At 46.1% G+C, this 26,167-nt stretch overlaps 1 protein-coding gene across 2 annotated transcripts in view; it reads left to right on the forward strand.

The window, feature by feature from the left end:
* Positions 1 to 969: 969 nt before the first annotated feature.
* Positions 970 to 26,167, forward strand: part of FAM234B (family with sequence similarity 234 member B) — a 36,309-nt gene continuing 11,111 nt past the window's right edge. For both annotated transcript variants that reach the window (XM_081249967.1, XM_081249966.1), the window contains exons 1-8: positions 970 to 1,053; positions 10,145 to 10,543; positions 14,043 to 14,141; positions 17,920 to 18,108; positions 19,585 to 19,715; positions 24,408 to 24,555; positions 24,883 to 25,024; positions 26,015 to 26,158. In XM_081249967.1, coding sequence (XP_081106093.1) covers positions 1,017 to 1,053; positions 10,145 to 10,543; positions 14,043 to 14,141; positions 17,920 to 18,108; positions 19,585 to 19,715; positions 24,408 to 24,555; positions 24,883 to 25,024; positions 26,015 to 26,158 — 1,289 coding nt within the window. In that variant the 5' untranslated portion in view covers positions 970 to 1,016. The remainder of the gene's footprint in view (positions 1,054 to 10,144; positions 10,544 to 14,042; positions 14,142 to 17,919; positions 18,109 to 19,584; positions 19,716 to 24,407; positions 24,556 to 24,882; positions 25,025 to 26,014; positions 26,159 to 26,167) is intronic.

The following is a 26,167-nucleotide window of genomic DNA, read 5'->3' on the forward strand; positions in this document are numbered from 1 at the left end:
AGCAGCTAGGAAATGGTGGAGTCCATTTGAACTCATGTGGCCTGGCTCCAGAAATCTGCGCTCAGTCGGAGTGAGTGACATTTTTGCGTGGGGAAAAGGGTGGTGAGGGTCGCTGTTAGAATCTCTGGGAGTGTAACTGCAGCACTGTCCTAGGACAGTTTCTCACGGGAATGAAGCGGTCCAAGTGACAGGTATCTTAAGTCACATCACCTTTATAGATCTCAGTTTTCTCTTTAGTAAAACAAGGAGCCTCTAAGGTCCGTTTCAGTTCTAAGATGAATAATATCTTCAGCATTCCTGGAGTAAAATGTCGATCGCCTGGTGCCTGCGGGGAAGAAGCAGGCCTGTTCTTGCTTCCTTAGACCCTTCAAGCTAGAAGCTGTGGGGTAGGGTGCTGTGTGGATTACCTGGAAAGAACTGGTAACCAGAAATGAGGCTTAGAGCTCCAGGAAACCTCGACTTTTACCTAAGAAACATAGAGAAACACATTTACTAGGTGCCTACTGTGTGCTGCGTGTTTTAAACAGATTATATAATATCATCCTCACAATACGCTCATGAAGTAGGTGGTACTGTCTCCATTTAAAAAATGAAGCGGAAGCTTAGCGATACCGAGTGACTTTCCCAAGATGGCCCAGCGAGTGATGGATGCAGGCAGGATTCAAATCCCGTCTGACTCCAAAGCCCACACGCATTTCACAACCCGGCCCTACTTTACTATCTATTATCTCATTCCATGCTCACTGCAAGCCTTTGCGATGTATTATTTCCCCATTTCACTGAGGAGGAGAGTGAGGCTCCGAGTGACCTGCCCAGTAAGGGGTCTGTCCCCGAGGAGGCTGAGGAAAGCGGAAGGAGTGCTCATGTGGGCGCGGATGCCGCAGCCCGGCCCCTCCTCCCGGCCCCGCCTCGCGGTCCGGCTCCCACCTTTCCAGGTCCTGACCCCGCGCACACCGACTGCGAACTACACTTCCCGGCAGGACGTGAGAGCGCGCACGCGCACCGGGGCCTCCGCCATGGCGACCGTGCTGTCCAGGGCGCTCAAGCTCCCGGGTAAGAAACCGCAGCCCCGCGACCACCCCGCCCCTGCCAGGCCTGGGGAGATGGGGCGGCGAGACTCTGGGGGCGAAGCCGATCGGGGTCTGGCCCCAACCCGGGCGCAGCTGCCGGCGCGGGGAGGCGAGGCGGTGCAGCCCCCGCGGGCTGGGGTCCACGCGCCACCAGGGGGCAAATGAGGCGTTCGGCGGGTTGGGGGTCGCCGGCGCTGGGCGAGCCTGGGAAACACGGAGGGAGGGACGCTGGAGGCGCGTGTGGATGGTGGCTCGGCGCTGCGGCGGCGGCGAATGTCAGGGCGCGCGTCGCCACTGTCCTCAGGGCAGGGCGGTGAGGTTAGCATCCTTTCCCGAGCTACGCGAAGGAGGTACCGCAGGGTCTCCAACTCCTTCCGTCTTGGGCTGGACCTGGGCGGGGTCAGGGAGCGGCAGGATGGCGAGTGACCCCTTGGAGCAGCCTCTCCACTTAATGACAACATTGATGCTGCCTTGAGGTAGGTGGGACAGGCATTTCCCCTCCTAAAAAATGAGTTATTTGGCAAATTGACCTGTCCAGGGTCGCACAAGCAGTGTTGGAAAAGCTTGGACTTGAACATGGGCGGGGGGGTCTTCTGACTCTAGATACTGGGCTTTTGGTTCCACTTGTTCGGCCTCTGGCTCTCGAGCCTGAGCATTTATGAGGGAAATTATTTGGCACCTGCAAGTTGCAGATAATGGATGGAATATTCTTTCAGGAGGCACTCATGGTGATGTCAACTTCCAGAGCTAATTCAGTACTTTGGGCAGCAGCTCCAAGTTTTTTGTTTTTGTTTTTCCTCTTAAACCTCCAGCATGGGACTGTGCTACTAGAAACGTGCTATTTTAATAAAAGTATATTTATTCTGCCCAAATAAATTTTAGACGTTAAGGCTTTAGAAAAATTTATGGTTTAACCTAAATAAGTTTTAAATATTAAGCTGTAAACATTTGTTTGTTGGTAACTTAAGATGTTAGTGGGAAAAACAGTTGTTTTCCCAGCTTGGGTAGAAAGTGCTAGTTGGGTTTCTGGCGGACATCCAGCATAAGGCTTCAGGGGGATTACCAGGTCCTGTTTCTCAAGGATTTCCCAGTCTGCTACATTGTGCCACGGATGACACTGGGTTGGCTATGAATTTGGTATGAATTTTCATTTCTGTTCCCAGATTTCATGACCTCAGACACCTTTTTTTTTTTTTTTCCACATGTGCTCATTAGAACATCGGAAGGAACACTGATAATATCTCGCTTGGAATGTGTATGTAACATTGGAATGGAATGGGGGACATGTCCCTCTGCCTGCAGGATTAACTTTGAAGAGAGTAGCCTTGTGTATCCTTAGTGTAGGATGATATCCTCCCAAGGGGTAATGGGATGTCAGACATATTTAGCTTTATTTCTTGTTTTCTTTTAGATTCCTTGCCCGCCTGCTTCCCCTCCAGCATAGGTAATTGTCATTCTCAAAGACTGGGAATGCAGACAGAATCCTGCTTTCGAAACTCTTGAGCTCTTTTGCATGCGGAGGCTTTGGTATGATTACTCCTGGAGTATTCAGTTGCAGTAACTTGGTCAGCCGACAGGGTAGGGGAAGCACAGTCTGGTCGTTGGGCCTGAGTTTTGGTGGCAGCAAGGCCCTGAGCACTCAGGAGCGTTTGATACTTTTAGGCCCAGGTACAAAGGCCATATGTTCTTTTATGTGATGTGGGGTTTTTTTTGTATTTTGCTTGTGCTTTTGCTTTTCTCCCTCTTGCCCTTTTCTCCCCTCCACCCCAAATACAATTTTTAGGTAGAAGTTGCTTTCTTATAGCTCTTTTTGGATCCCCTGTAATTGGGTCTGTGAAGCTACGGTCCTGTTTGGGCTACTGTATCATGTTACCTTCGTTAACATTCTCACTATTTTTTTTTTAATTGAGTATCATTGACATATAACATTATACTAGTTTCAGGTATACAGCCTCATGATTTGATATTTGTAGATATTGCAGAATGATCACCACAATGACATCCTCACTATTTTTACGTGTAGGGAAGCAGAGTAGAATGGTGGTGAAGAGCATGCGACAGACTCGGGTTAAATCCACTCTTATCAGATGAGTTACTTATTCTCTTTAACCTTTAGTTTCTTCATATGTAATAATGTTATTGTGGAACATTCACTGTATGCCACACAGTAGGGTTATTTGGCATAGTAAAAGAGATGGATGTCCTTAAGAAGTTTGTTGACACTTGACATGTGTTAAGTATTCAGTAAGTGTTAATTAACCATTCTTATCTTCGTCATTAGCACCATGATCTTTACAAATGTGTTACCTTGAGGAAGACCTGATGTAATGTGCATATGACAGATGTCCATCAACCTGGTGAAGAAAGAAAAGTTGCTGGGGACGTATTTCAGTCTCGTAGCCTTTCACCAAGCTCAAGATGGAAAGATGTTTGGTCCACATGCATAGAATGAGGTTAATTAGTAACAGAAGGGCAGTGTGACAGTCATAAAGCAGGGGGTGGGGTAGCTTATCTCTTAAGAATGTATATTTTTAGTCCATTTAAAAGTTTAACGGTCAGGGCTTCCCTGGTGGCGCAGTGGCTGAGAGTCCGCCTGCTGATGCAGGGGATGTGAGTTCGTGCCCCGGTCCGGGAGGATCCCACGTGCCGCGGAGCGGCTGGGCCCGTGGGCCATGGCCGCTGAGCCTGCGCGTCTGGAGACTGTGCTCCGCAATGGGAGAGGCCACAACAGGGAGAGGCCCGCGTACCGCAAAAAAAAAAAAAAAAAAAGTTTAAAGGTCAAACACTGAAGGGAGTATAAGAGCATAATGTTATTGTAATGGTTTGTTTCATTATATGTAACTTGGAAAGATTATGTGCCCTGGATAAACTAATTCATGATGCGAATGATTTACCTTTAGTTGCAGTAGAGTGTATAGGATAGTCTATGTAAGGTGTAGTGTCTTGGAATAGTATATATTATAGTATGTTTTCCTGAAAACACTTGGGGGTGGTACAGTTGCATGTCTTTCCTACTGATGTTTTCCTCTATCCCATTTTGGGAATGCTATTTACCTAGTAACCCCAGTCTTCCTATAAGGAAAAGTGACAACCATGGAAAGCTCATTTATGTTGATTTATTCTGAAATCAGTGTCCTCTCTTTATTCTTTGAAAACCTTTCATTGACTAAAAATGTGAGTGGTAGCTGAAATCAGCAGACAAGAGGGTGGGGAAGTTGAAGCAAGGATTTGGTGTCTACTCCTCAGCCTGAATATAATTTTAGGCAAGTCAGCGTACCGTATACCTCTTTTTCTGTGAATAGACAGAAAAAAAAAATTTACTTAGGACTTCTCTTATTAAAACTTGCAGTCTAATAATTAAGCTGAGGCTTGTCTTTGCAGTTTCTGGAAAAATATATATTAATAGTGTTAAAGTCAATATTTATCTTCCTCTGTAATTTGGGCACAAACACGTCACAATCTTCTGTGATCCCTTAAAGAAAGCCTCTGCGTTCTTGCACGCTTGCCTCTGTACTTCAGAAGTGTCGTGTGTGGGTCAGTTCTTGGACTTTGCGGCCCCCTGTTCTTTCTCTGAGGATTTTTCTATTTTGCCACAGTGTTGTTTAGAAAGGTATGTTACTGTGGAGAAGGCAGCCTGAGTTTTGTCCCATCATTAGTGACTTGATTCTTTTTCCCTTGGCCTGCCTGCTCATATGATTCCTTCTTTGTCCTTGAAGTTCAGTGCCTTTACTAGGATATGTTTCAATATTGATTATTCTGTATCAGTTTTTCTTGGGACTCAGTGGACCCCTTATTCTGCAATTTTAGGTCTTGCTTTACTGCAGAACCTTTTTGGTATATCTTTTAAATGTCATTTTTGGTTCCATTTTCTTTTCTGTTCTCTTCTTTAGTTATGCATATATTGGATCACTTTTGTTCTTTATATCTATCCCTTTCTCTCTAGTCCTTTTTTTTTTTTTTGTATTACGTGGGCTTCTCACTGCTGTGGCCTCTCCCGTTGCGGAGCACAGGCTCCGGACGCGCAGGCTCAGCGGCCATGGCTCACGGGCCCAGCTGCTCCGCGGCATGTGGGATCTTCCCAGACCGGGGCACGAACCCGTGTCCCCTGCATCGGCAGGCGGACTCTCAACCACTGCGCCACCAGGGAAGCCCCCTGTTCTCTTCTTTAGTTATGCATATATTGGATCACTTTTGTTCTTTATATCTATCCCTTTCTCTCTAGTCCTTTTTTTTTTTTTTGTATTACGTGGGCTTCTCACTGCTGTGGTTGCGGAGCACAGGCTCCGGACGTGCAGGCCCAGCAGCCATGGCTCACGGGCCTAGCCGCTCCGCAGCATGTGGGATCCTCCCAGACCGGGGCACAAACCCGTGTCCCCTGCATCGGCAGGCGGACTCTCAACCACTGTGCCACCAGGGAAGCCCCCTCTCTCTAGTCCTTTTAAAAGCTTTGATCTTTCCCATGGGAAGCACAGAGATGGTTAATCCAGGCTTCAGGCCAGACTGCCTGGGTTTGAATCCTTGTACTATCACTTACTTGCTGTTTAACTATGGGCCAGGTACTTAAACTTCCAAACCTCAGTTTCCTCATCTTTAAAATGGAGATAGTACTGTGTCTACCTTTAAGAGTTGCTATGAAGATTTACTGAGCTAAGACAGTAGAAGGGTTTGGAAGAGAGCATAGTAAGTGCTCAAAACTGCCAGCCACTGTTGTTATTTCCATTTCATCCTGCTTGATTTTCACAGTCTATCCTTTAAGTCTCTGACGCTGTTTTTAGCCATGTCGGTTCTTTTTGCTGACCCCAGTAAGGGTATCCTTTCTAAAATTGTTTTTTTTTTAATATTTATTTATTTATTTATTTAGGCTCTGCCACGTCTTAGTTGCGGCACACGGGACTTCGCTGTGGCCCGCATGTGGGATAGAGTTCCCCGACCAGGGATTGAACCCGGGCCCCCTGCATTGGGAGCGCGGAGTCTTACCCACTGGACCACTAGGGAAGTCCCTAAAATTGCTTTATTTTCTTCCATCGTTTTCCTGAGCTCTCCTTGTTTACTTTTCCTCTTCTCTATTGCATTGTCATTTCTTCTTAGAGCTACTATGTTTTTCTTATGAGCCCTTATTTCAGAGAAGACTATTTCTTGAATTTCTTGGATCCCAGGGGGAAGTATAGGTTCATGACCTCTTCCGTTTGGTGGTATAATTTGTCCAGCATTCATTCTGTAGCCGGTTTCGTTCACTAGGTTTTGTTGTAACTTCTTTCTTAGGTATTTGTAGAACTTTGCAGTAGCTTATGGACCAAGTACTTACTAGTGATGGCTCCTGTCTGATTTCTCTTCATGTGTAAATGGGTGGCTGTTTTACAGCCAGCCGTTGGCTGACCCGTGGGCAGAAGCTGAGGGAGCTGGGGCAGCTGGAGGCTGGAACCTAATTTAGGTTGTCAAGTCAGATCCCTTTCCCATCAGTGCTCTTCCTTTGCAGATGTTCCTCTCCTGGCTGGCGTTCGTCACAGGGCCTTAGAGTGCCGACTTAGTGTTTACTTCTCTTTGCTTCTTGTACCAGTTATCAATTTGTTGCCCCTGAGCTGCACATTCAGTTCTCTTGCCTGACCTGTGAAAGTGGATCTGGACCCTTTAAATACCACGTTTGTCCTTCCCGGGATACAGTCTCCCCATCCTAGGATCCCTTTTGGATTTCTCTTCCCATATTTGTATTTACTCTCCTATCACTGTCTAATAATTCTTTATATGAAACTGCCCTCTTTGAATGACTGCCTGCTTTCTGTCTCCCTGTCGGACCCACACTGTCCAAACAACCCTCCTCTCGAAAACTGACAGTGCTCCAGCGCTTTGTCTAACCTGCCGTGCTGCCAGCTGCTTCTTATAGAGACAGAAGCTTCTGCTTTTTCTCCTTCAGCCTTAACCTCGCTTTGACTCTGTGGTGTTGAATGGGGCTCACTGGTGCTTCTGGGACCCCAAACTTTGTCTTTCTGAGCAAGAGATTATTTGGTTTGGCTTTATATCCGTGGAACACGGGAAGCAGCGTAACTGATCGGTTAGGACTGTGGACTCTAATCAAATTGCCTGAGGTTGAATCCTGGCTTTTCTTGTTAATTCTGTGATCTCAGGCAACTTACCTCTCTAAATTGTCATCTTTTTGATGAAAATGGGAATAATAATAATACCTACCTCTTAGAGTTGCTGTGGGGATTAAATGAGCTAATCCCTGTAAATGCTTGGACCCGTGCCTGGCATAGTAGCTCTCAGTACATTTGCACTTGTCATCCGCGTCATCACCATTATTAATTCTGTGAACTCTGCTCTTTGCTGGAGACTTGAAATGTATGTCCCTATTCTTACTGTACTTACTCAGTTGGATACAAGTTTCACTGCCTTTGGCAACGGTTCTTCATAAATTCTAGTATGGGAAGGTGGCTGTTTCCCTTTTTCTTTTTTTCATCCCCCTAATTTTATTTTTTTTTATCCCCCCGCCCCCTGGTTTTAGGAAGAGACAGACAGAAAGGCCTTCCTTTGCCATCATTAACTAGAAGCACATAATTTTGTTAGAGGGGTCAGTTCAACAGTGGCTTTGTTTTTCAAAGAATGACAAAGTGAGAGAGTGGCATGGACATATATACACTACCAAATGTAAAATAGATAGCTAGTGGGAAGCAGCCGCATAGCACAGGGAGATCAGCTTGGTGCTTTGTGACCACCTAGAGGGGTGGGATAGGGAGGGTGGGAGGGAGGGAGACGCAAGAGGGAAGAGATATGGGAACATATGTATATGTATAACTGATTCACTTTGTTATAAAGCAGAAACTAACACACCATTGTAAAGCAATTATACTCCAATAAAGATGTTAAAAAAAAAGAAAGAAAAAAAGAATGCTTGCAATTTATTTTTATAGATTTATTCAAGAATTTACAGATTTCTGCAGCGTGTGCACTCGAGCTTTCTTCCTGCCTGTGATAGTATATCATATAATAAAAGTGCATTTCCTTTAAACCGTTTTGTTCGCCAGTGTTTCATTCATGATTTCACTTTGGCAAAGGGGCCGTTGTAGGCTGTGTTTGTTGCAGGGTGGAAGCTGACTAGCAAGATTGACTAGCAAGACTGAATTCAGTAAGTGTCGATGCTGAATTTTTCACTAAAAATTGTGCAATTATAGGACAGCTTGAGTGTGTGTAGAAAGTGCGTGGGAGTTTTAGTTGAGTCAGTTCTGTGATGGGGCTACCAAGGAAGCTGGCCTGATCCTAGGTTACAGGAATTGAACTGTAGTGTCCTCTCTGACTAGGGAGGACGCCGTGCTGCTCTTCTCTGCCCTGGTCACACTGCACCCTGGGGACTGTATTCACGTCTGGGAACCATCTTTTTTTTTTTTTTTTTTTTTTTGCGGTACTTGGGCCTCTCACTGCTGTGGCCTCTCCCGTTGCAGAGCACAGGCTCCGGACGCGCAGGCTCAGCGGCCATGGCTCACGGGCCCAGCCGCTGCACGGCATGTGGGATCTTCCCAGACTGGGGCACGAACCCGTGTCCCCTGCATCGGCAGGCGGACTCTCAACCACTGCACCATCAGGGAAACCCCTATATGTCTTCTTAGCAAAGGATTTAACAATAGAGTTTACATTAGTGATAGCTTACCAGGTAATTTCCAAAACCAGAAACTTTTTCTTGGTTTTTATTTGGCTATAGCCTAAAATAAAGGCATAAACTCATCCAGTCGCTGGCTGCAAGGGCCAGGGGTGGCTCAGGAAGAGGTGGGCTTAAGCCTCCCGTAATGTCCGCCTCTTGCCACCCCTGCAAAGATATGGTCTAAGTCAAACCATGGTGCTTGTTGTGTAAACCAGCCTCAAGACAAGTCCTCCACCTCCTTGTGCCGCTGGATCCCAGTCCTCTCGGCATGCAGGCTCAGAATAGCAATTTTAAGGTAACCACTGTTTACTGAAACATGTACTGAAAGGGCGATAGACTTGCAGGAAGTAAGTTTTTGGTAAGACATCTCCAGATGACTTTCAGCATTTGACTTTCTATGTGGTTTCCATAGCGACAACAGGGAAGCCACACATATTGGCCTGTGAGGAGCCATGTGCAGAGAACGGTTGTTCTAAAGGTTTAGTGGAGGGAATTACCTGGTGGTCCAGTGGTTAAGACTTCGCCTTCCAATGCAGGGGGTGTGGATTCAATCCTTGATCAGGGAGCTAAGATCCCACATGCCTGGGGGTCAAAAAACTGAAACATAAAACAGAAACAATATCGTAACAAATCAATAAAGACTTTAAAGAGGGACTTCCCTGGTGGCGCAGTGGTTGGGAGCCTGCCTGCCAATGCAGGGGGCACGGGTTGGAACTCTGGTCCGGGAAGATCCCATGTGCGACGGAGCAACTAAGCCCGTGCGCCACAACTACTGAGCCTGCGCCCTAGAGCCCGTGAGCCACAGTTACTGAGCCTACGTGCCACAACTACTGAAGCCCGCATGCTTAGAACCTGTTGTCTGCAACAAGAGAAGCCACCGCAATGAGAAGCCCGCGCACTGCAGCGAAGAGTAGTCCCTGCTCACCACAACTAGAGAAAGCCCATGCGCAACAATGAAGACCCAATGCAGCCAAAAATAAATAAATTCATTCATTTAAAAAAATGTTAAAAAAAAAGTTTAGAGGAGTCGCAGGAAAGATCGGCATATCACCAGTCTAAGGTAATCGAAGGAAATATGCACATCAGGTGTATGGAAGAGCTTTGATCTTTTTCGTTAGTGAGAGTCACACAAATTAAGAGAGGGCTTTTTTAAAAAAAACCAGCTAAAATGTATTTGAAATTTGCTACTTTCTCTGTTTCTTTTCCAATGTTCTTAAGCTCATGAAAGCAATAATTCTAGAGCACTGATTTTCTTTTTTTCCCCCATTCTTTCCCCCTTTTCGCTGGAATCTATTTTATAGACGGCTCCAGGGTTCAGGCTTGTCAACGTAGATTTGTTCCGTTCTGTTCTGTGTGTTCTCCTAGGTGTTTACTGTTGCTGTGGGTTTGCCGAAGGTCCCTCCTTCCAGGTTCTCCTTGACCGGCTGGCTTTCTGTGTTTTCAGGGAAGAAGAGCCTGGACTTGGGGGAGTATGACCCCCTCACGCAGGCCGACAGCGACGAGAGTGAAGATGATCTCGTACTTAATCTGCAGCAGAAGAACGGAGGGGTCAAGAACGGGAAAAGTCCGCTGGGAGAAGCACCAGAGCCCGACTCGGATGCTGAGGTCACAGGGGCTGGGAAGCCCCATCTCTCGGAGGTCACCACAGAGGGCTACCCCTTGGAGCCCCTGGGGGGCCTGGAGCAGAAGGCGGCCTCCTCCATCGTGTCCTACATGCGCACATCCGTCTTTCTGCTGATGCTGGTGATCTCCATGGTCCTGGTGCTCGTGTGTGCCTTCCTGATCCCCTGTCCCCCCCGAGACCTGCACAGCACGTGGAGCCGCCACTTGGGTCCCCAAGGAGGTGAGCTGCGGGATTTTTAGCTCTAAGTCTGTAAAACTTCATGATCGCATGTCATTCCGGCAAGCTTCTGATTATGTTGAAAATTTCCTCCAAGTCTTTACAAATTAACGTGTGTGTCATCTAGCATTTCTCCTCCTGTGTGTGGAGGTGGTTAGGAGGTTAGGATTTGAAATGAGACAGAAAGATGGGTCTGTATGGCTCCAAAAACTTGGGAGGATCGCTGCGCTGTGTGTCTCTGGGGAAGGTCTTAATTGGGCGCAGGGAGGAGAGAACCCTGGTTTGCTGAGTCCTGCTGTGCAGCCGAGGCTACATCAAGGGAGAGCAAAGCTGCGGGAAGGGCGGTTTACAGAGAAAAGTGAAGCTCCAATCCTGGCCAGGCCAGAGGCCACAGCTCCTGTAGGGCCCTTGGGGTTTTGTTGATTGTAGAAGCGTGATCTAAATTGAATTTTCAAATAATTTCTTTTTCTTTTTATTTTTTATCGAAGTATAGTTGATTTACAGTGTTGTGTTAGCTTCTGGTGTACAGCAAAGTGATTCAGTTCTGTACACATCTTCTTTTTCATATTCTTTTCCACTATGGAAAAGATTTATTACAGGATATTGAATATAGGTCCCTGTGCTAGACAGTGGGACCTTGTTGTTTATCAAATAATTTCTTTTCAAGGAAAAGAGAGTTGCTTCCTTGCTGCAACTTTTCTTTCTTGCTCCTAACGGTTGGGATGGTGCTACCCAAGTCATTTTGGCTATTTTGTCTCATTTTGGAGCAGGTTTCTTTATTTTTTATTACTATTCTTTTTACTGAATGAAAGAGTCTTTAAATTTTACCGTGCTTTCCAATTTTCAAAAGTTTCACACACGTAATTTCTTGTAAACCCCTTTTTTTTAATCCCCTACCCCAACATTGCCCCTCCTCCTTCCCTCTCCCCACTGGTAACCACTAGTTCTCTGTATCTGTGAGCCTGCTTCTTTTTGTTATATTCAGTAGTATGTTGTATTTTTGAGATTCCACATATAAGTGATGTACAGTATTTGTCTTTCTCTGTCTGAGTTAGTTCACTTCGGATAACACCCTCCAAATCCATCCATGTTGCTGCAAATGGCAAAATTTCTTTCTTTTTTATGGCTGAGTAATATTCCACTGTATATGTGTACTGTATCTTCTTTATCCATTCATCTGTTGATGGACATGTAGGTTGTGGAGCAGGTTTCTTTAAAACAGCTTGCTCTGGGTCAAGATAGGGGATCTCATCTAACTGTCGGTGCTGCACGGTCCTGTCCCTCGAAAACTGCACCAGGCTGAAGGGGCTCAGAACACACCAGCCCACCGTGGTGCTTTGGTGTATTGACTATTTTGAGTTAAAGGCATTTGACCAATAGCACGTGCAAGAGGGCCACTCTGACCTTCGATTCTTCCTGAAAGCAGGAGATGAAACTCCCAGGTGAAAGATGCCCTCCCTATTCCAGGAGGAAAGAACACTGTTATCACCAGAGACAGGGGGTTGAGGCAGAGAGACATTTGTACAAACAGACCTTGTTAGAATAACTCTTATCTTCCTGTAGTTCCCTCATACATTTTAGTTACTTTTCCAGTCTCCACTCTTCGTGCTATGCGGGATATAAACACTGCGGCCTAGCCACTTCTTTGGGTCTTCATTTAACTGTGGGAACTCCCATGCACATGCACAATTTTATTAAATAAAATTTGAGTGCTTTTCCCTTGTTCATCTGTCTTATGTCAGTCTCAGCTAGAAACCTGAAGAAGGCAGAGGAAAAATTTTCCCTTCCCTACAGTATGCCCACACCCCTGCATCATCTTGATCTAGAAACATTTTCTCTCTGACCCTTCTCTGATCCCAGCTGAATTAGCTTCTGATGAGTTCTTTGTTCTCATCTTTACTTTCTCTTAAGGCAGAACTGGGTGGATATGTCTTACGATATGTTCCTACACATAGAATGTCTCTCCCTCTCTTCCTTCCTTTTTTGTGTTTTCTAAGTTAGCTCTTGTAATATTTACATACAGCGTAAAGACTAGTAATGAATTCTTGGTGTATCCACCACCGAGTTTAAGAAATAAGACCTTGTAAAGATCTTTGCAATTCCCCATGTGTCGCTACTCACCGTATCTCCCTCTCCCCGCCAGAGGGTTCTCCTCTCCTGAGTTTTGTGTCGTTATTCCTTTACCTGTGTTTAAAGTTTTACCACATAGATATGCATCTCTAAATGATATATTCTTTAATTTTGCCTGTTTTTGAATTTCATATAAATATTGATATAATCATGTAGTTGTCTGTGACTTGCTCTTTTGTTCAGCATATTTAAATAATATGTCTGAGGCTTATCCGTATCAATGTACTGTCACTGGAGTTTATTTTCACCACTAACTTTCCATGGTATGAATGTCCTATGATTTATCGATCCACTTTACTGTCGATGAGCATTTAGGTGACTTCTGTTTTCTAAAAAACAAGTAATGCCACTAAGAAGATTCTTGTGCATGTTTCCTGTTGGAGTGTGTAAGGATTTCTCTAGGGCATAAACCTGGGGGTGAAATGGCTGGGTTACAGGGTATGTACACGTCCAGCCCTAGGAGTTTCTGTTCAATTATTTTCTGTGGTGGTTGTACCAGTTTACACTTCCACTAGCCACGTGTGAGTTCTCTCCAAATTTGGCAAGCATCCTCTGACTCCACACTGTTTGGACGTGTGTGGGGGCATGACACTACCTACCTTGTCACTGCCGGGTGGAGATGGAGGTCCAGGCTCCCATCAGGCCTCTGCTGACACCAGGGCTGGGCGGCTGCCCCGTTTATGCTTGGTGGAGATAGAACCGTAGGCTTCCCTCATGTGTGGAGGCCTGAGTGCTGCTAGGTGGGGATGGGAGTCCAGCCTCCCCACCCGGCCTTCTCTGACCTGACCCTGGTGGGGTGAGGGGGACCTTGTTACAGCCCGGCAAGGGTTTCCTCTTGGCCTTTGCTATGGGGCTGTCTGGGACCACAGTTTTATCTGTGGCGTTTGGTTGGACTAGAGCAGTTCTTGTGGAAAACTTTTCTGTCTTGCTAGGCTGTGCCTTTCCTGTCCTTTGGCTGGGGACCAGCTCTTCTGGGGCCTTCTGTGTGTCCCTGTTGTCTGGGTTGCCAGCTTCTGCAGCACCCTGTCTGGGATATGAGGCCAAAGAAAACCCAGGGGAGCCACCAGCTTGTCCTTCCTTGGGTCTCGCCATCCCCAGCCAGTCTGCCTTCTCTCTGCCTTCCAGAGTCTTCTCATGTTGGTTTTATGTTTAATGCCCAGGGATTCTAGCTGTCCTTGCACAGGCAGAAGTGGGTCTGTGTATCTTAGCTAGGACCCAGAAGTCTGCCTGGTTTTTATGGAGTGGGTCTGTGTATCTTGTCTAGGACCCAGAAGTCTGCCTGGTTTTTATGGATCATTCCCTTTCCAGCCTGGAGCAGGGGGCTGGTCTGTGTAACTTGCTGCGGACCCTGTGTTTCTCATGTGTCCATCAGGTGGGGACCTGTCTCCACTGGACCTGGCGGACGTGAACGGAGACGGCCTGCGTGACGTGCTTCTCTCCTTCGTGACGTCAGGGAACGGGAGCACTGCTGGTAAGAGGGTGTCTTGGGAGGCCTCGGCGGGAGAAGCTGGTTGACTGGAGGGTGTGAGCTCAGAGGATGCACTGGGGCTGCCTCCTGAGCGGGCTGCAGTGAGGAGAAAGCCCTCGGGGACCCGGCACACACGATGGGCCTCGTCGGGAGGCTCCTGCATGTCCATAACACCTGGTTCAGGGAATCACAGAGCACGAGAGCTGGAGGGCGCCCCGGTCCAGGGACCAACCTGAGACCCAGGGAGGAGGTTCCTTGGCCGCACGCCTGCCCTGAACAGCACCAGCACTTAGGTTGCTTGAGTTTTCTCTGAGTCGGTTCTCCCTGGCCTCTTAGATGATGATAAACATAGACTCTATTTACCTTCCCCTCCCTGGCAGAAAGCTTTTGCTCACGTTCTAACATATCTTTATACACATACCTCTTGGCTGGGTGTTTTCCTTTGACCCCGTCTGTTTGCTCTTCCATCTCCGCTCTCCATCCTGCTCCCCGCGGGACGGGAGGCTGACCCATACGCATCACGTCAGGTCCCAGGCCTGCAGACTTCCACTGGGTTTGGCCAATGGGGAGCACAGGCCAGAAGCTGGAGGAGAGGAAGAGAGTGACCAGAGGGTATTTATTCCCCTGGCTCCCCTCTGCCCGGGCCACCTCAGGATGGCTACATCCTTGATCAGAGGTCACAGCCTCTCTCAAGGTGGTCCTCTTACAGGACTTTCTTTTTCTGGATTCCAGGAAATGCTTCCTCCCCCTGTCTCTTTGGGCCTGGGCGTGGCAACAGTTCTGAGGGGCTGTACTATCTCTTGTGGTTTCCCTACACCTCGACCACATCTTTGTAAACAGTCTCTTTATTAAACCTCCACAGCTTACCCTAATTGAGTGAGCTGGGGTTTTTTGGGACCCCAGCCGATACATGTCAACTGCAAAAACAAACAGTTGCATTTTCATTATAGGTACATGGGGCTTTGGGTTTGTCCTTCAGCCTCCATGTCAGTGCATTCGAACTGAAGTCTGTAAACTGATACAGGAACTCTGGTTTGAGGCTGAGGATGGCCTACCAACTGTTTTTTAATCATTAAGGCCTTGGAATAAACATTTAGGTATGTTATAGAGAATTCTAGGCTGCATGCCTCTCTGACGTGATTAGAAATACCTTTCTGGGGCTTGTGCAATATGCAGAAGCAATTTGGGCATAGATTTGTTTATGGGAAGAACCTCCAGCCTAGAAATTGACTTTTATATGATTCAACCTTAATTATGTTTTTTTTCTGCCTAGGACTCATTAGCCTTTGAAGTAAAAATTTCCCCCGTCCACTTTTAGAGATTTTTTTTCAGTCATTTGGTATTTTACATGGTTTGCTACATATCAGGACTCACGATGGCAAGGCCATGAGTTTGGACACAATATGGACCAGCCTGATTTGGTTATAGATTATAAAAATAATAATAGTGCTAACTAAGTGTACTAACATGGTACTTTGTATGTGCTATGCACTGTTGTAAGTACATAACATATTATGAATGAATTTATCCCTCAATGTACCTATAATGTGGACTAATACTATTATCCCCTTTTGCAGTTGGGGAAACTAAGGGATAGTGAGGTTAAGGAACTTGATCAGTCTCACAGCTGGTAGCGGTAGAGCTGGGATCCAAATGGTATAGCCGGTAGACTCTGGAGTTCCTGCCCTTGACCCTTGTGTGAAATTGCTGTGCCCATAGCCCCAGCCAGTGGGTCCAAAGATCTGTGCCACTGAACATGAGGATTGTGTTTCTTATTTGTTTGTTCATTTGTTCATTCATCCAACAACCTGCTGTGCACCTTACATAGAGCTGCACTGGTTCTTTTGAGCTAAACCAGAGGAGTGTGGTCTCTGCCTCAAGGAGTCGTGGCGTGAAGGGAAAGGGATGACCCGTCACCACCGGGAAGAAGACGAGTCACGCAATTGATGTGGAGTCGATAGGGTCATGAAGGAGGAAGGACAGCACAGTCTATTAATCAGAACATCCCTGGGAAGTCCGGGGGGTAACATACATCGCTGAGATTTGTCATGTAAACCGCTGCTTCTGGCAACAAGGTCTGAAAGGGCAAACCAGTTTGTCACTTGTTTTTAGGTCGTATGTTTAATTAGCAGTTCTGAGGAATAGGTACAATGAAGCTCTAAAACCTACATGTCCTTATCCTTATTAGCTGTTGCTAGAAGTGAAAAGTGGAGGTGTGTGAGGTGGACCGTATCCCTATCCTGAAAGTGAATGTGAAACTGGCAAGAGAGAAAGTTATTATTCTGATAGGTTAATTGAGTGACATAAAGGATTGTTTGTTAAAGAGGTGAGCTGCTCGGATCCTTTGCCAGCTAGGTATTAAGTTTGCACAAGTATTCTTTCTTGACTGGTGCCAGATCAGCTGATTCTCTGGAACTCTAGACCAGGAGGACCTCCTGATCTTTGCTAAGTATAATCGTCAGGGTTTTTTGTTTGCTTGTTTCACTTTTTGGCTGTGCCACTCGGCTTGTGGGATCTTAATTCCCTGACTAGGGATCGAACCCATGCCCACTGCATTGGAAGTGTGGAGTCTTAACCTCTGGACCGCCAGGGAAGTCCTCAGGTTTATTTTATTTATTTATTTATTTATTTATTTTAACATCTTTATTGGAGTATAGTTTTACAATGGTGTGTTAGTTTCTGCAAAGTGAATCAGTTATACATGTACATACGTTCCCATATCTCTTCCCTGTTGCGTCTCCCTCCCTCCCACCCTCCCTATCCCACCCCTCCAGGTGGTCACAAAGCACCGATCTGATCTCCCTGTGCGATGCAGCTGCTTCCCACTAGCTAGCTATTTTACGTTTGGTAGTGTATATATGTCCATGCCACTCTCTCACTGCGTCCCAGCATACCCTTCCCCCTCCTCATGTCCTCAAGTCCATTCTCTAGTAGGTCTGTGTCTTTATTCCTTTCCTGCCCCTAGGTTCTTCATCACCTTTTTTATTCCCCAGGTTTATTTTTTAAAGAGATTGTTTTTTGCTCTCAGGGAGCATTTGCTAGTGATGATTAGAATTCAGGTACTTTGCTTCCTGCTCTATACATATTCTAGATCAGTGTCAATTTTCTGAACCTAGCTTTGCTTCCCGTTTTTTTTTGTTTGTTTGTTTCCAACCACTCCTTTTCCATATTCTTTTTTTTTTTTTTTTTTTTGCGGTACGCGGGCCTCTCACTGTTGTGGCCTCTCCCGTTGCGGAGCACAGGCTCAGCGGCCATGGCTCACGGGCCCGGCCGCTCCGCGGCATGTGGGATCTTCCCAGACCGGGGCACGAACCCGTGTCCCCTGCATCGGCAGGCGGACTCTCAACCACTACGCCACCAGGGAAGCCCTCCATATTTTTGATTTTGCTCCTTTTATTCAGAAGGCACTTGGCTGCTAGATGTGCTCGGCGCTTTGCAGAGCACGGAGGATGCAGAAGTGAACATGACAGGCTTTAGCCTGAAGGATGTCCCTGTTCAGCGGGGGCTAAGGTGACAGACACGGCAACAAGTGTGTTGGGAGAGTAGAGGTGCACACGGGTTGCCTGGAGGATGTCGTCCTACATGCGAGATGTGTTGAACAGGTGTGACAGGTACTCTGTTTGCAGACCTTGTTGCCAGAAATACAGGAGGGAGCTGAGCACACAGGTCTGAGCTGCTGCCTTACCTCTGTTTCCTTTTGGTTTTCTAGCCCCGCCCCCGCTCATCTCTCCCTCTTATCTCCTCTGCCTCCTGCCCTTTCTTGTCTCTTATGTGCTTTTAGGTGTCTCAAGGCCACCTGCTGTCCTCGTGTGCCTTTCGGGGATGAATGGCAGTACGCTCTGGTCTAGTCCCCTCCCCGAGGAGGCCCGAGATATTACCTGTCTGGATCTAATGCCAGGGAGAGTGGCCGAAACCATCTGCCTTGTGACGGGGACACACAAGATGTTCGGCGCATTCAACGCGACATCAGGTAAACATCACTGACTGCGGGGCTTCCCTGGTGGCACAGTGGTTGAGAATCCGCCTGCCAGTGTAGGGGACACGGGTTCGTGCCTGGTCCGGGAAGATCCCATGTGCCGCGGAGCAACTAAGCCCGTGTGCCACAACTAGTGAGCCTGTGCTCTAGAGCCCACGAGCCACAACTACTGAGTCCGTGTGCCACAGCTACTGAATCTGCGTGCCACAACTACTGAAGCCTGTGCGCCTGGAGCCCGTGCTCCGCAACAAGAGAAGCCACCGCAATGAGAAGCCCGCGCATTGCAACGAAGAGTAACCCCGCTCGCTGCAACTAGAGAAAAGCCCACGCGCAGCAACGAAGACCCAACACAGCCAAAAATAAATTTAAAAAAAAAAAAAAAAAAAAAAAAAGATCACTGACCACGAGAGGTCCCTGTTCCTGGGAGGCCTAATCTCAGGTTAGAACAGTCTGGTAGGGAAGGGACCGTTCCACTCTCCCATGGTGGGAGGTCTGATTTCCTCTCTGCAAGGTGGATATTAAGGGAAATAAGGAGAAAGGGTTTGAGCAGCGTGAGTAATAGATCCATGGTTCAACCTGCTTGGTGATAGGATGGGGCTAAACTCAGTTATCCAAACAGAACCTATCCCAAGGCTTTCAGTTTCTAAGTAATCTCCCTTCTCTGTTCTTTGCATGGAAGACCATGGAGCTTTTTCTCTTTGTATTCAATATTTGACACGCAAGGGTTCATATGTAAACTTGGGCGTTAACCACTGAAAAATATGCCAGTGAAGAAACTAAGGTTTGTGGAGGCATGTTGATTTGGCCTCTTTTATCTTTTTATCACATTCAGACATACGTGACAAAAGGAATGGTAGAGAATCAAATATAATGAAGGCTCCTTACAGAGTCTTATACTTCCAGTATGCTCATTAACCTTCGACTTGAGTGAAGCTGAGTAAAATAGCCTCCTTCCTAGTTGTAAAGGTTGGAATTTGGGAGTGGGGTTCTTCTGAGTGAAAAAAAATTGCGTGTGAGTTAACTCCAGCACTGAATTCATCTTGAAACCCTTTTATGATTTCTCTACTTATATGAACATATGGTAGAAGCAGCGAGTTGAGCTTCTGTTTGGCTGCCCAAACAGAACCCTGGATGGTTCCTTAGGAGTTGGAATCATCTCTAACAGATCAATTCCTCCACCCCAGACAAGTGGGCTCTTCTTTCTTAGAGAGTCTTCAGCATGTCCATGTTACCTAAAAAATTCAGGTGTGAAGTTATTACATGGGCTTGTTAGCCAGATACTTGAGGATTTCAGTTCATACTCCCTGCTCCATTTCTCCCCAGTAAGATAAAAATGAAAGGAAAAAGTATGTAGGAGTTGCTGTCTGTCATTCAGCCTGTTGAGTCTCTTTTCTGGCCTGGGAGCATTGCATCTGCCTTTTGCAGAGGCAGAAATCCCTAATTGTGATGAGTGTACTTATCTTTCCCCAGGGAAAGCCATTTGGACTTTAGACCCACACTACTTACCCAACGGTACCCTGGCTGCCCCAGGCGTGGTGCTGCCAGACCTGGATGAAGATGGCATTAGAGATCTCGCAGTTCTGGTCATTGGGGAATTGCAGGTATGCTCCATGTTAGGTGGTCCTTGTCTCTTACAGGGAAAGTGTCAACTTTGGTCATTTCCTAGTATCATCATTAGAAATGCTGCTTGAAACCTTCTCATTACAAGGGCTTAGGTTTAAATAAATTCTCTTTGTGAAATTAAGTGAATAAATTACCATTATGAACCCATTTTCCAGGTTCCATTGACCGGCATGGCAGAGCTTGGGAGCCAGATAGGTCTATGTTTGAATTCCTGCTCTACTGCCCTGTGGCCTTGGGCAAGCCATAGAGCCTACCCCAGCCCTGGTTACTTCGTATGTAAAGCAGGGATGTTATTCTACTTGCAGGATGGTTATGAAAATTAGAACTAACATATATGAAATGCCCAGAGTGGCGCCTGTTTTTCACCAAGTGTACACATTGTTGGTTTTACTATATATATTTAACTTTTATTGCAATTATAAAACAATGAGACAGACGGATAGAAAGCTCATAAGATATATATAGAAAAAAATATATAAGTCAAACAAGTAACAACTACAGCAACCAAAGAAAGAGTAGTCGTTTAAGCTGTGCCTGCAGATTTTGGTTCTGGTACAGTGGTCCCTAAATCATGCTTCTCAGTTAGGCTTTGCTGGAACTCCAGTGACCTGGAACTAGTTATTCTCTGCACAGATAAAATAATAGTAGGTTTTTTTTCCCCCCCATAAATCACAGGAAAGAATATATTAATGGACAGAATTATCTCAATTTTAAGTTTTTATTCCTGAAGCTTTCCTCAGAGCTTCTGTCAAACTTTCTCTTAGACTTTTTCTCAGACTGTCTAGTGTGAGTCTGCCAGGAAAGGCTCGTGGACAACAATCAGCCAGGAATATTTGTGGGAAAATGTGGCTCCCGATCGTTGTGCCTCATTTGATAGCTTATTTTAATGTTACTAGACCTTGTTGTGATGTTTGTAGTGTATATATGGAGTGGAGTTACAAAATCTGCAAGTAAAATTATTTAGAATGGAATTAAATCTATCAGTACTTTATGGTTTTCTGTCAAGAGCACCACCAGAGAGCTCCACCAGTCACAGGTGTCAGGAGCCCTGCTCTAGTACCTCAGACGCGGCTTTACGTTTGTGAGGTGAGAGAAAAGAAGATAGACAGTGAGCGACATTTCCGAAGGCTAGTCACCTTTAGGGGTCCTTTCTGTTTGTTTTTCTTCAACTGGTCTCAAAGTAGACCGAACCAAAATGTCAGGAATTCTTCACATAATCTTTTTGCATTCCAGTCACTGTGAATAAAGAGACCTGGGAGTAGGGAACATTTTAATGATGACATCCATCAGGGAGTGATTCTCAGAAGGTCCCAAAGTGGAAAGTATGGGGAGTTTCTTTTTTTTTTTAATTTAATTTTTATTTTATATTGGAGTATAGTTAATTTCCAATGTTGTGTTAGTTTCAGATGTACAGCAGAGTGATTCAGTTATACATATATATTATATCCATTCTTTTTCAGATTCTTTTCCCATATAGGTTATTATTATTATTTTTAATCTTTATTGGAGTATAATTGCTTTACAATGGTGTGTTAGTTTCTGCTGTATAACAAAGTGCATCAGCTATACATGTACATATATCCCCATATCTCCTCCCTCTTGCGTCTCCCTCCCACCCTCCCTATCCCACCCCTCTAGGTGGTCACAAAGCACCGAGCTGATCTCCCTGTGCTATGTGGCTGCTTCCCACTAGCTCCCTATTTTACATTTGGTAGTGTATATGTGTCCATGCCACTCTCTCACTTCGTCCCAGCTTACCCTTCCCCCTCCCCGTGTCCTCAAGTCCATTCTCTATGTCTGCGTCTTTATTTCTCTCCTGTCCCTAGGTTCTTCAGAACGTTTTTTTTTTTTTTTTTTTTTTTTTAAGATTCCATATCTATGTGTTAGCATACGGTATTTGTTTTTCTCTTTCTGACTTACTTCACTCTGCATGACAGACTCTAGGTTCATCCACCTCACTACAAATAGAGGAGTTTCTTTTTAAAGGAATTATGGTTGTTAGCAGAAGCATAGCAAGACAGTGAACAGGTTTATGTGTCCCGAACAAGTTTAAACATCTTGGCCTTGACATCACTCTGTCTTCTAGCCAGCGATGGTGGACGGGATGGCAGTTCAGGTCTGACTGAGGGACCCTCCCTAGCAAGGGGGCTCTGTTACAGGAATGGCTTCTCACCTGCTTCTACGCTGTGCCTTTTTTGGTGGTGGAGGGAGGGGATATGGTGGTGCAGGGAGGGGATATGGACTAGTCTCCATTCTGCCTGGAAAATGATAGGCAAGACTAGAAAAATCTTGGAGAAGTGGTGGGTTCAGAGCAGTAGCTTCACCTTCATACTGACTTTTCTGACCTCTATACCAGCAAAAAAGAACCTGAGGAACGTGTTTGCTCTGAGCTGCAGATGTGGAAGGAGGAATGAGATGTATTAGGTCTATGATATAGAGGGGCGGCATTCTTAGATCTGGGGCTGGAGTGAGGTGGGCTTGGGACACCTGGACATGGTTGGGGTTAGAGAACGGATCTGGGCTAGCATGTCGGTGGGAAGGGACCTTAGAGGCCGTGAAGTTAACCCTCTCACACTGCGCTACAGTCGCTGATACACTGTTCCAAATACATTGGCACCCATTCCCTCTGAGTCCTCAGGCTGATGGCAATAGTGCTCATTTGTGAGACAGTCCAGTTTGTTCTTGGCCCACTCTAGAAAATTCTTATTGGTGACAAATCTGCTTTCTCATAGCTTCCATTCATGGTGCCGGCTTCAGCTCCATAGAATACTCTGAATCGAATCCTCTTTCTACATGAAAGCCCTTTTGCTGGAAGCCTGGTCTCTCTAAAGCCTGCTATTCTCAAGGCTAAACAGTCCCAATTTCTCACACTGTTCCTCATGCAAAATGATCCAGACCCCTCTCTTTCTTGATTTCTTTTTTCACTACACTTTGTCTGTATCTCTTTTATAATATGGTACCCATAAATGAAAACAGTGTTCTATTTGTAATATAACCAGTTATATCAACATAAGGACATTGTTGCTTCTTTTGATATAGACTCTGTGTATCTATAAATGCAGCCAAAGGCTGTTATAGCCTTTCTAAGAATCAGTTTTTGTTTATAACCCGTTAAAATGCCGTCTTTTTTCCCTACTTCTTTCATTTTTTCCTTCCAGTTTTATTGAGATATAATTGGCATACAGCACTGTATAAGGTTAAGGTGTGCAGCATCATGATCTGACTTATGTACATCATGAAATGGTGACCACAGTAAGTTTAGTGAACATCCATCATCTCGTATTGATACAAAATTAAAGAAATAGAAAAACATTTTTCCTTGTGGTGAGAACTCTTAGGATTTACTCTCTTAACTTTTGTATATAATGTACAGCAGTGTTAATTATGTTTACCATGCTGTGCATTATATCTCTAGTACTTATTTATCTTATAAGTGGAAGTTTGTACCTTTTGGCTGCCTTCATCCCATCCTCTCTCCTACCATCCCTCCCTCTAGTAACCACAAATCTGATCTCTTTTTCTTTGAGTTTATTTGTTTTTGAAGTATAACTGACCTACAACACTGTGTTAGTTCCTGGCGAACAACTTACTGATTTGATATTTCTATACATTTCAAAATGACCACCACGATAAGTCTTGTTACCATAAAATACCCACGTCTTAATTAACGGCCTAATCTTTTCTTCCAGATTTTGACCCATCTTCCAGTCTAAGACTTTTGGGAATTTTGAGTTTGTCAAACAGCATATTACCTATCGCTCTCAGCTTTGTGATAAACTTGAATTCTGTTCATTCAGGTCTTTGATAAGAATGATTAATAGGAATGAGATAATAGCTGGGTGCTGTGACATTCCACTGAAACCTCCGTCTGGGTTGGCATTGGCCCTTTCTCAGGGTACACTGAGAACCACATTTCTTTATCTTGTCCATAAGAATTCGTGATGATAAACTCTGTCAAAAGCTTTACTGAAGTCAAGATATCGATGTAGTCCTTATATTTCCCAACCAGTGACTCTATTCCCAAGAGAAAATCCTCTAGTGCAGGGGTTGGCAAACTATGGCCTGCAGTTTGTTTTCATTAAGTTTTATTGGGACGCAGTCACGCCTGCTCATTCATGTATTATCTATGGCTGCTCTCACGCTAGAGTGGCAGAATAGAGTAACTGCTACGGAAACCATCTGGCTGGCAAAACATAAAATATTTACTGTCTGGCACTTCACAGAAGAGGTTTGCTGATCTCTGCTTGATAGTGAGGTTGATAGTGGCCGGGCCAGACGTGTGTGTCATGATGGGAGCACACTGCCTGCGCTGATTCTGCTGGGACCAAATGTTACTGGGGATTTCTGGGTATGGGGGTAGAGACCGGGGGTCGGCTGTACTCTGTTTAGCTCTAGGCTAGAGTTCTTTGCCTCAGGAGACTGCTTGTCAGCAACAACTGTGCTTTGGAGAACTTGCCCGAGCTACCATCTAACAAGGGAATTGGGGCATTTGCCCCACTTTCCAACTTCCAGGGAAATAGAACGAAGTGGGCTTGGCTTTGGGTTTTCCAGCTTTGGGAGGTGTTTCTGATCTCTTAGCTAATAAGGAAGCAATGACTATCTAGAGAAATGATTTGATTCGGAAACGATAAGGCTTCTATGGATTCAACACCCGTCTTTCACTTCGTCAGCCAGATCTGTGCTTTCTGCTGGTGTCTGGCCGGACAGGGAGTCCCATGGGCCGACCCGTGAAGTACAACATCGTCGGAGTGGGGAACCTGATCGGCCCTCAGGTTTACATCACCACCAGCGGGGCTGCCTACGTCCTGTTTGGCTTTGGTAAGAAGCAAGGCTCATTTTTGCTACTGTCCGCATGGGTGTATGGTGAGGCCTCCCGGTGTGACGTAGAGAAAGCCTGGAGTCACTGACACCGGCCCTCTGTCACCTTCTCTGCCCGGGCCCCCTGCCGCAGGGCATTCACTCTTCTCCAATGAGAAGCTCTGCCCAGCGTCCACTTAAGCACTTCCCCACTCGTCCCCTGCTGGGCCGGGCGGGCTGTGTTGGACCCATCCACCTGCCCAGGCTCTGGGTCTCTCGCTCCCATCCTCACCCTGGGAGAGTGCTGTAAAGTTCACCTTCTCCGTGTTGGTTCTTCTGTGCTGCTAGGAAATATCCAGGCTGTCGCCCTGCGGGACATTTTTGTTCAGGCCCAAAATCGAGACCGCTTACCACCTTCCCTGCAGATAGATGAGCCCGAGTGGGAGAGGCGGAGATCCACCAACCTGTCTGAGCTCATTGACATTTACAGGTGGGCAGCCGTCTGGCCCCGTCCCAGTGAGACCAAGTCATTGTCTGGTTGGGCTGGTGAACACGTGGGCAGAGGTTTGGGGGGAAAACAGTGCTGGCCTTCATATACCACCTTCTGATCTGGTTAAGGGGAGTTACTCTTCTCTTGGTGAGATAAAGCATTGACGTCTACGTGTGGGTGACCATGGCGTGTGATCACTTCGCACCTGGGCGGCAAAGAAGGATATTTGTTTGGCGTGGCAGTCAGAGCAGGGCAGGGTGAGACTGGGGAACCTCAGGTAGGGAGATAGATTTATTTAACACAGCTCCTTGTAAAACTGTGCTGAAGGATCGGCCTTACTTTTCTCTTAGTTGAAGAATCACTTTGGCAGAAGCAAGGGCAGCATCCATGAAATCTTATTTTTTTTTCTTGTTTATTTCTTAACTAAAAGCATGTTGTTTGTTATCTACCGTGGATTTTACTCATTTCACCCCGGGCCTGGGTAATAATTGTCTTCGTTCTTTTCCTCCCAGAAGCTTCAGATCATTTTCTAGCATTTTCTTAGGCAGTATCACATTGTGTCAGTGCATTTGACAGATGTTAAATAGAGTAGTCCCGGTTGTACAGAGGGAGAAGTGATTGGATGCAGTGTAGAGCGTGAGCAGCTGTCCGAGCTTAATGACAGTTTCAGGCATCCTGTCCCGACCTCCGTCTCCTTCCCTGCCCCTGTCCTCAGCTCTGTTATCTTTCCCAGAGCATCCAGTGTGAGATGCACTTCTCCTGTCAGTTCCTTCTGAACTTGCCTGAATTTTCTAGGGCTCCTTGGTTTCTAGAGAAACCAAGAAAAGCAGATTCAACCGGAATGACTGAGTGCCCTGCTTGACAAGACACGGGTGGAAGACACATGCAAGGGTCTATACAAACATGTACGCGGAGAGCAAAAGCCAGAATAAGCAGGGCAGGAATCTCATCCAAGCCTGAGACTAACTGTCGGGGTCTTGTTTAACTCAGTGATGGAGTGGAGCTCCTCCAGACGGTGAAGGTGCCGGATTCCAACAGCAGCAACCTCCTGATCACAACCAGACAAGGCCTTGTCCTGCTTCAGGGGCAAAATCTCACACCTTCCTGGACCTTGAGCCTCCAAGGCCTGCGCAGGTTGGCAGT

Source organism: Mesoplodon bidens (genome assembly GCF_964165515.1).
Source record: "Mesoplodon bidens genome assembly, chromosome: 11".
Classification (NCBI taxonomy): domain Eukaryota; kingdom Metazoa; phylum Chordata; class Mammalia; order Artiodactyla; family Ziphiidae; genus Mesoplodon; species Mesoplodon bidens.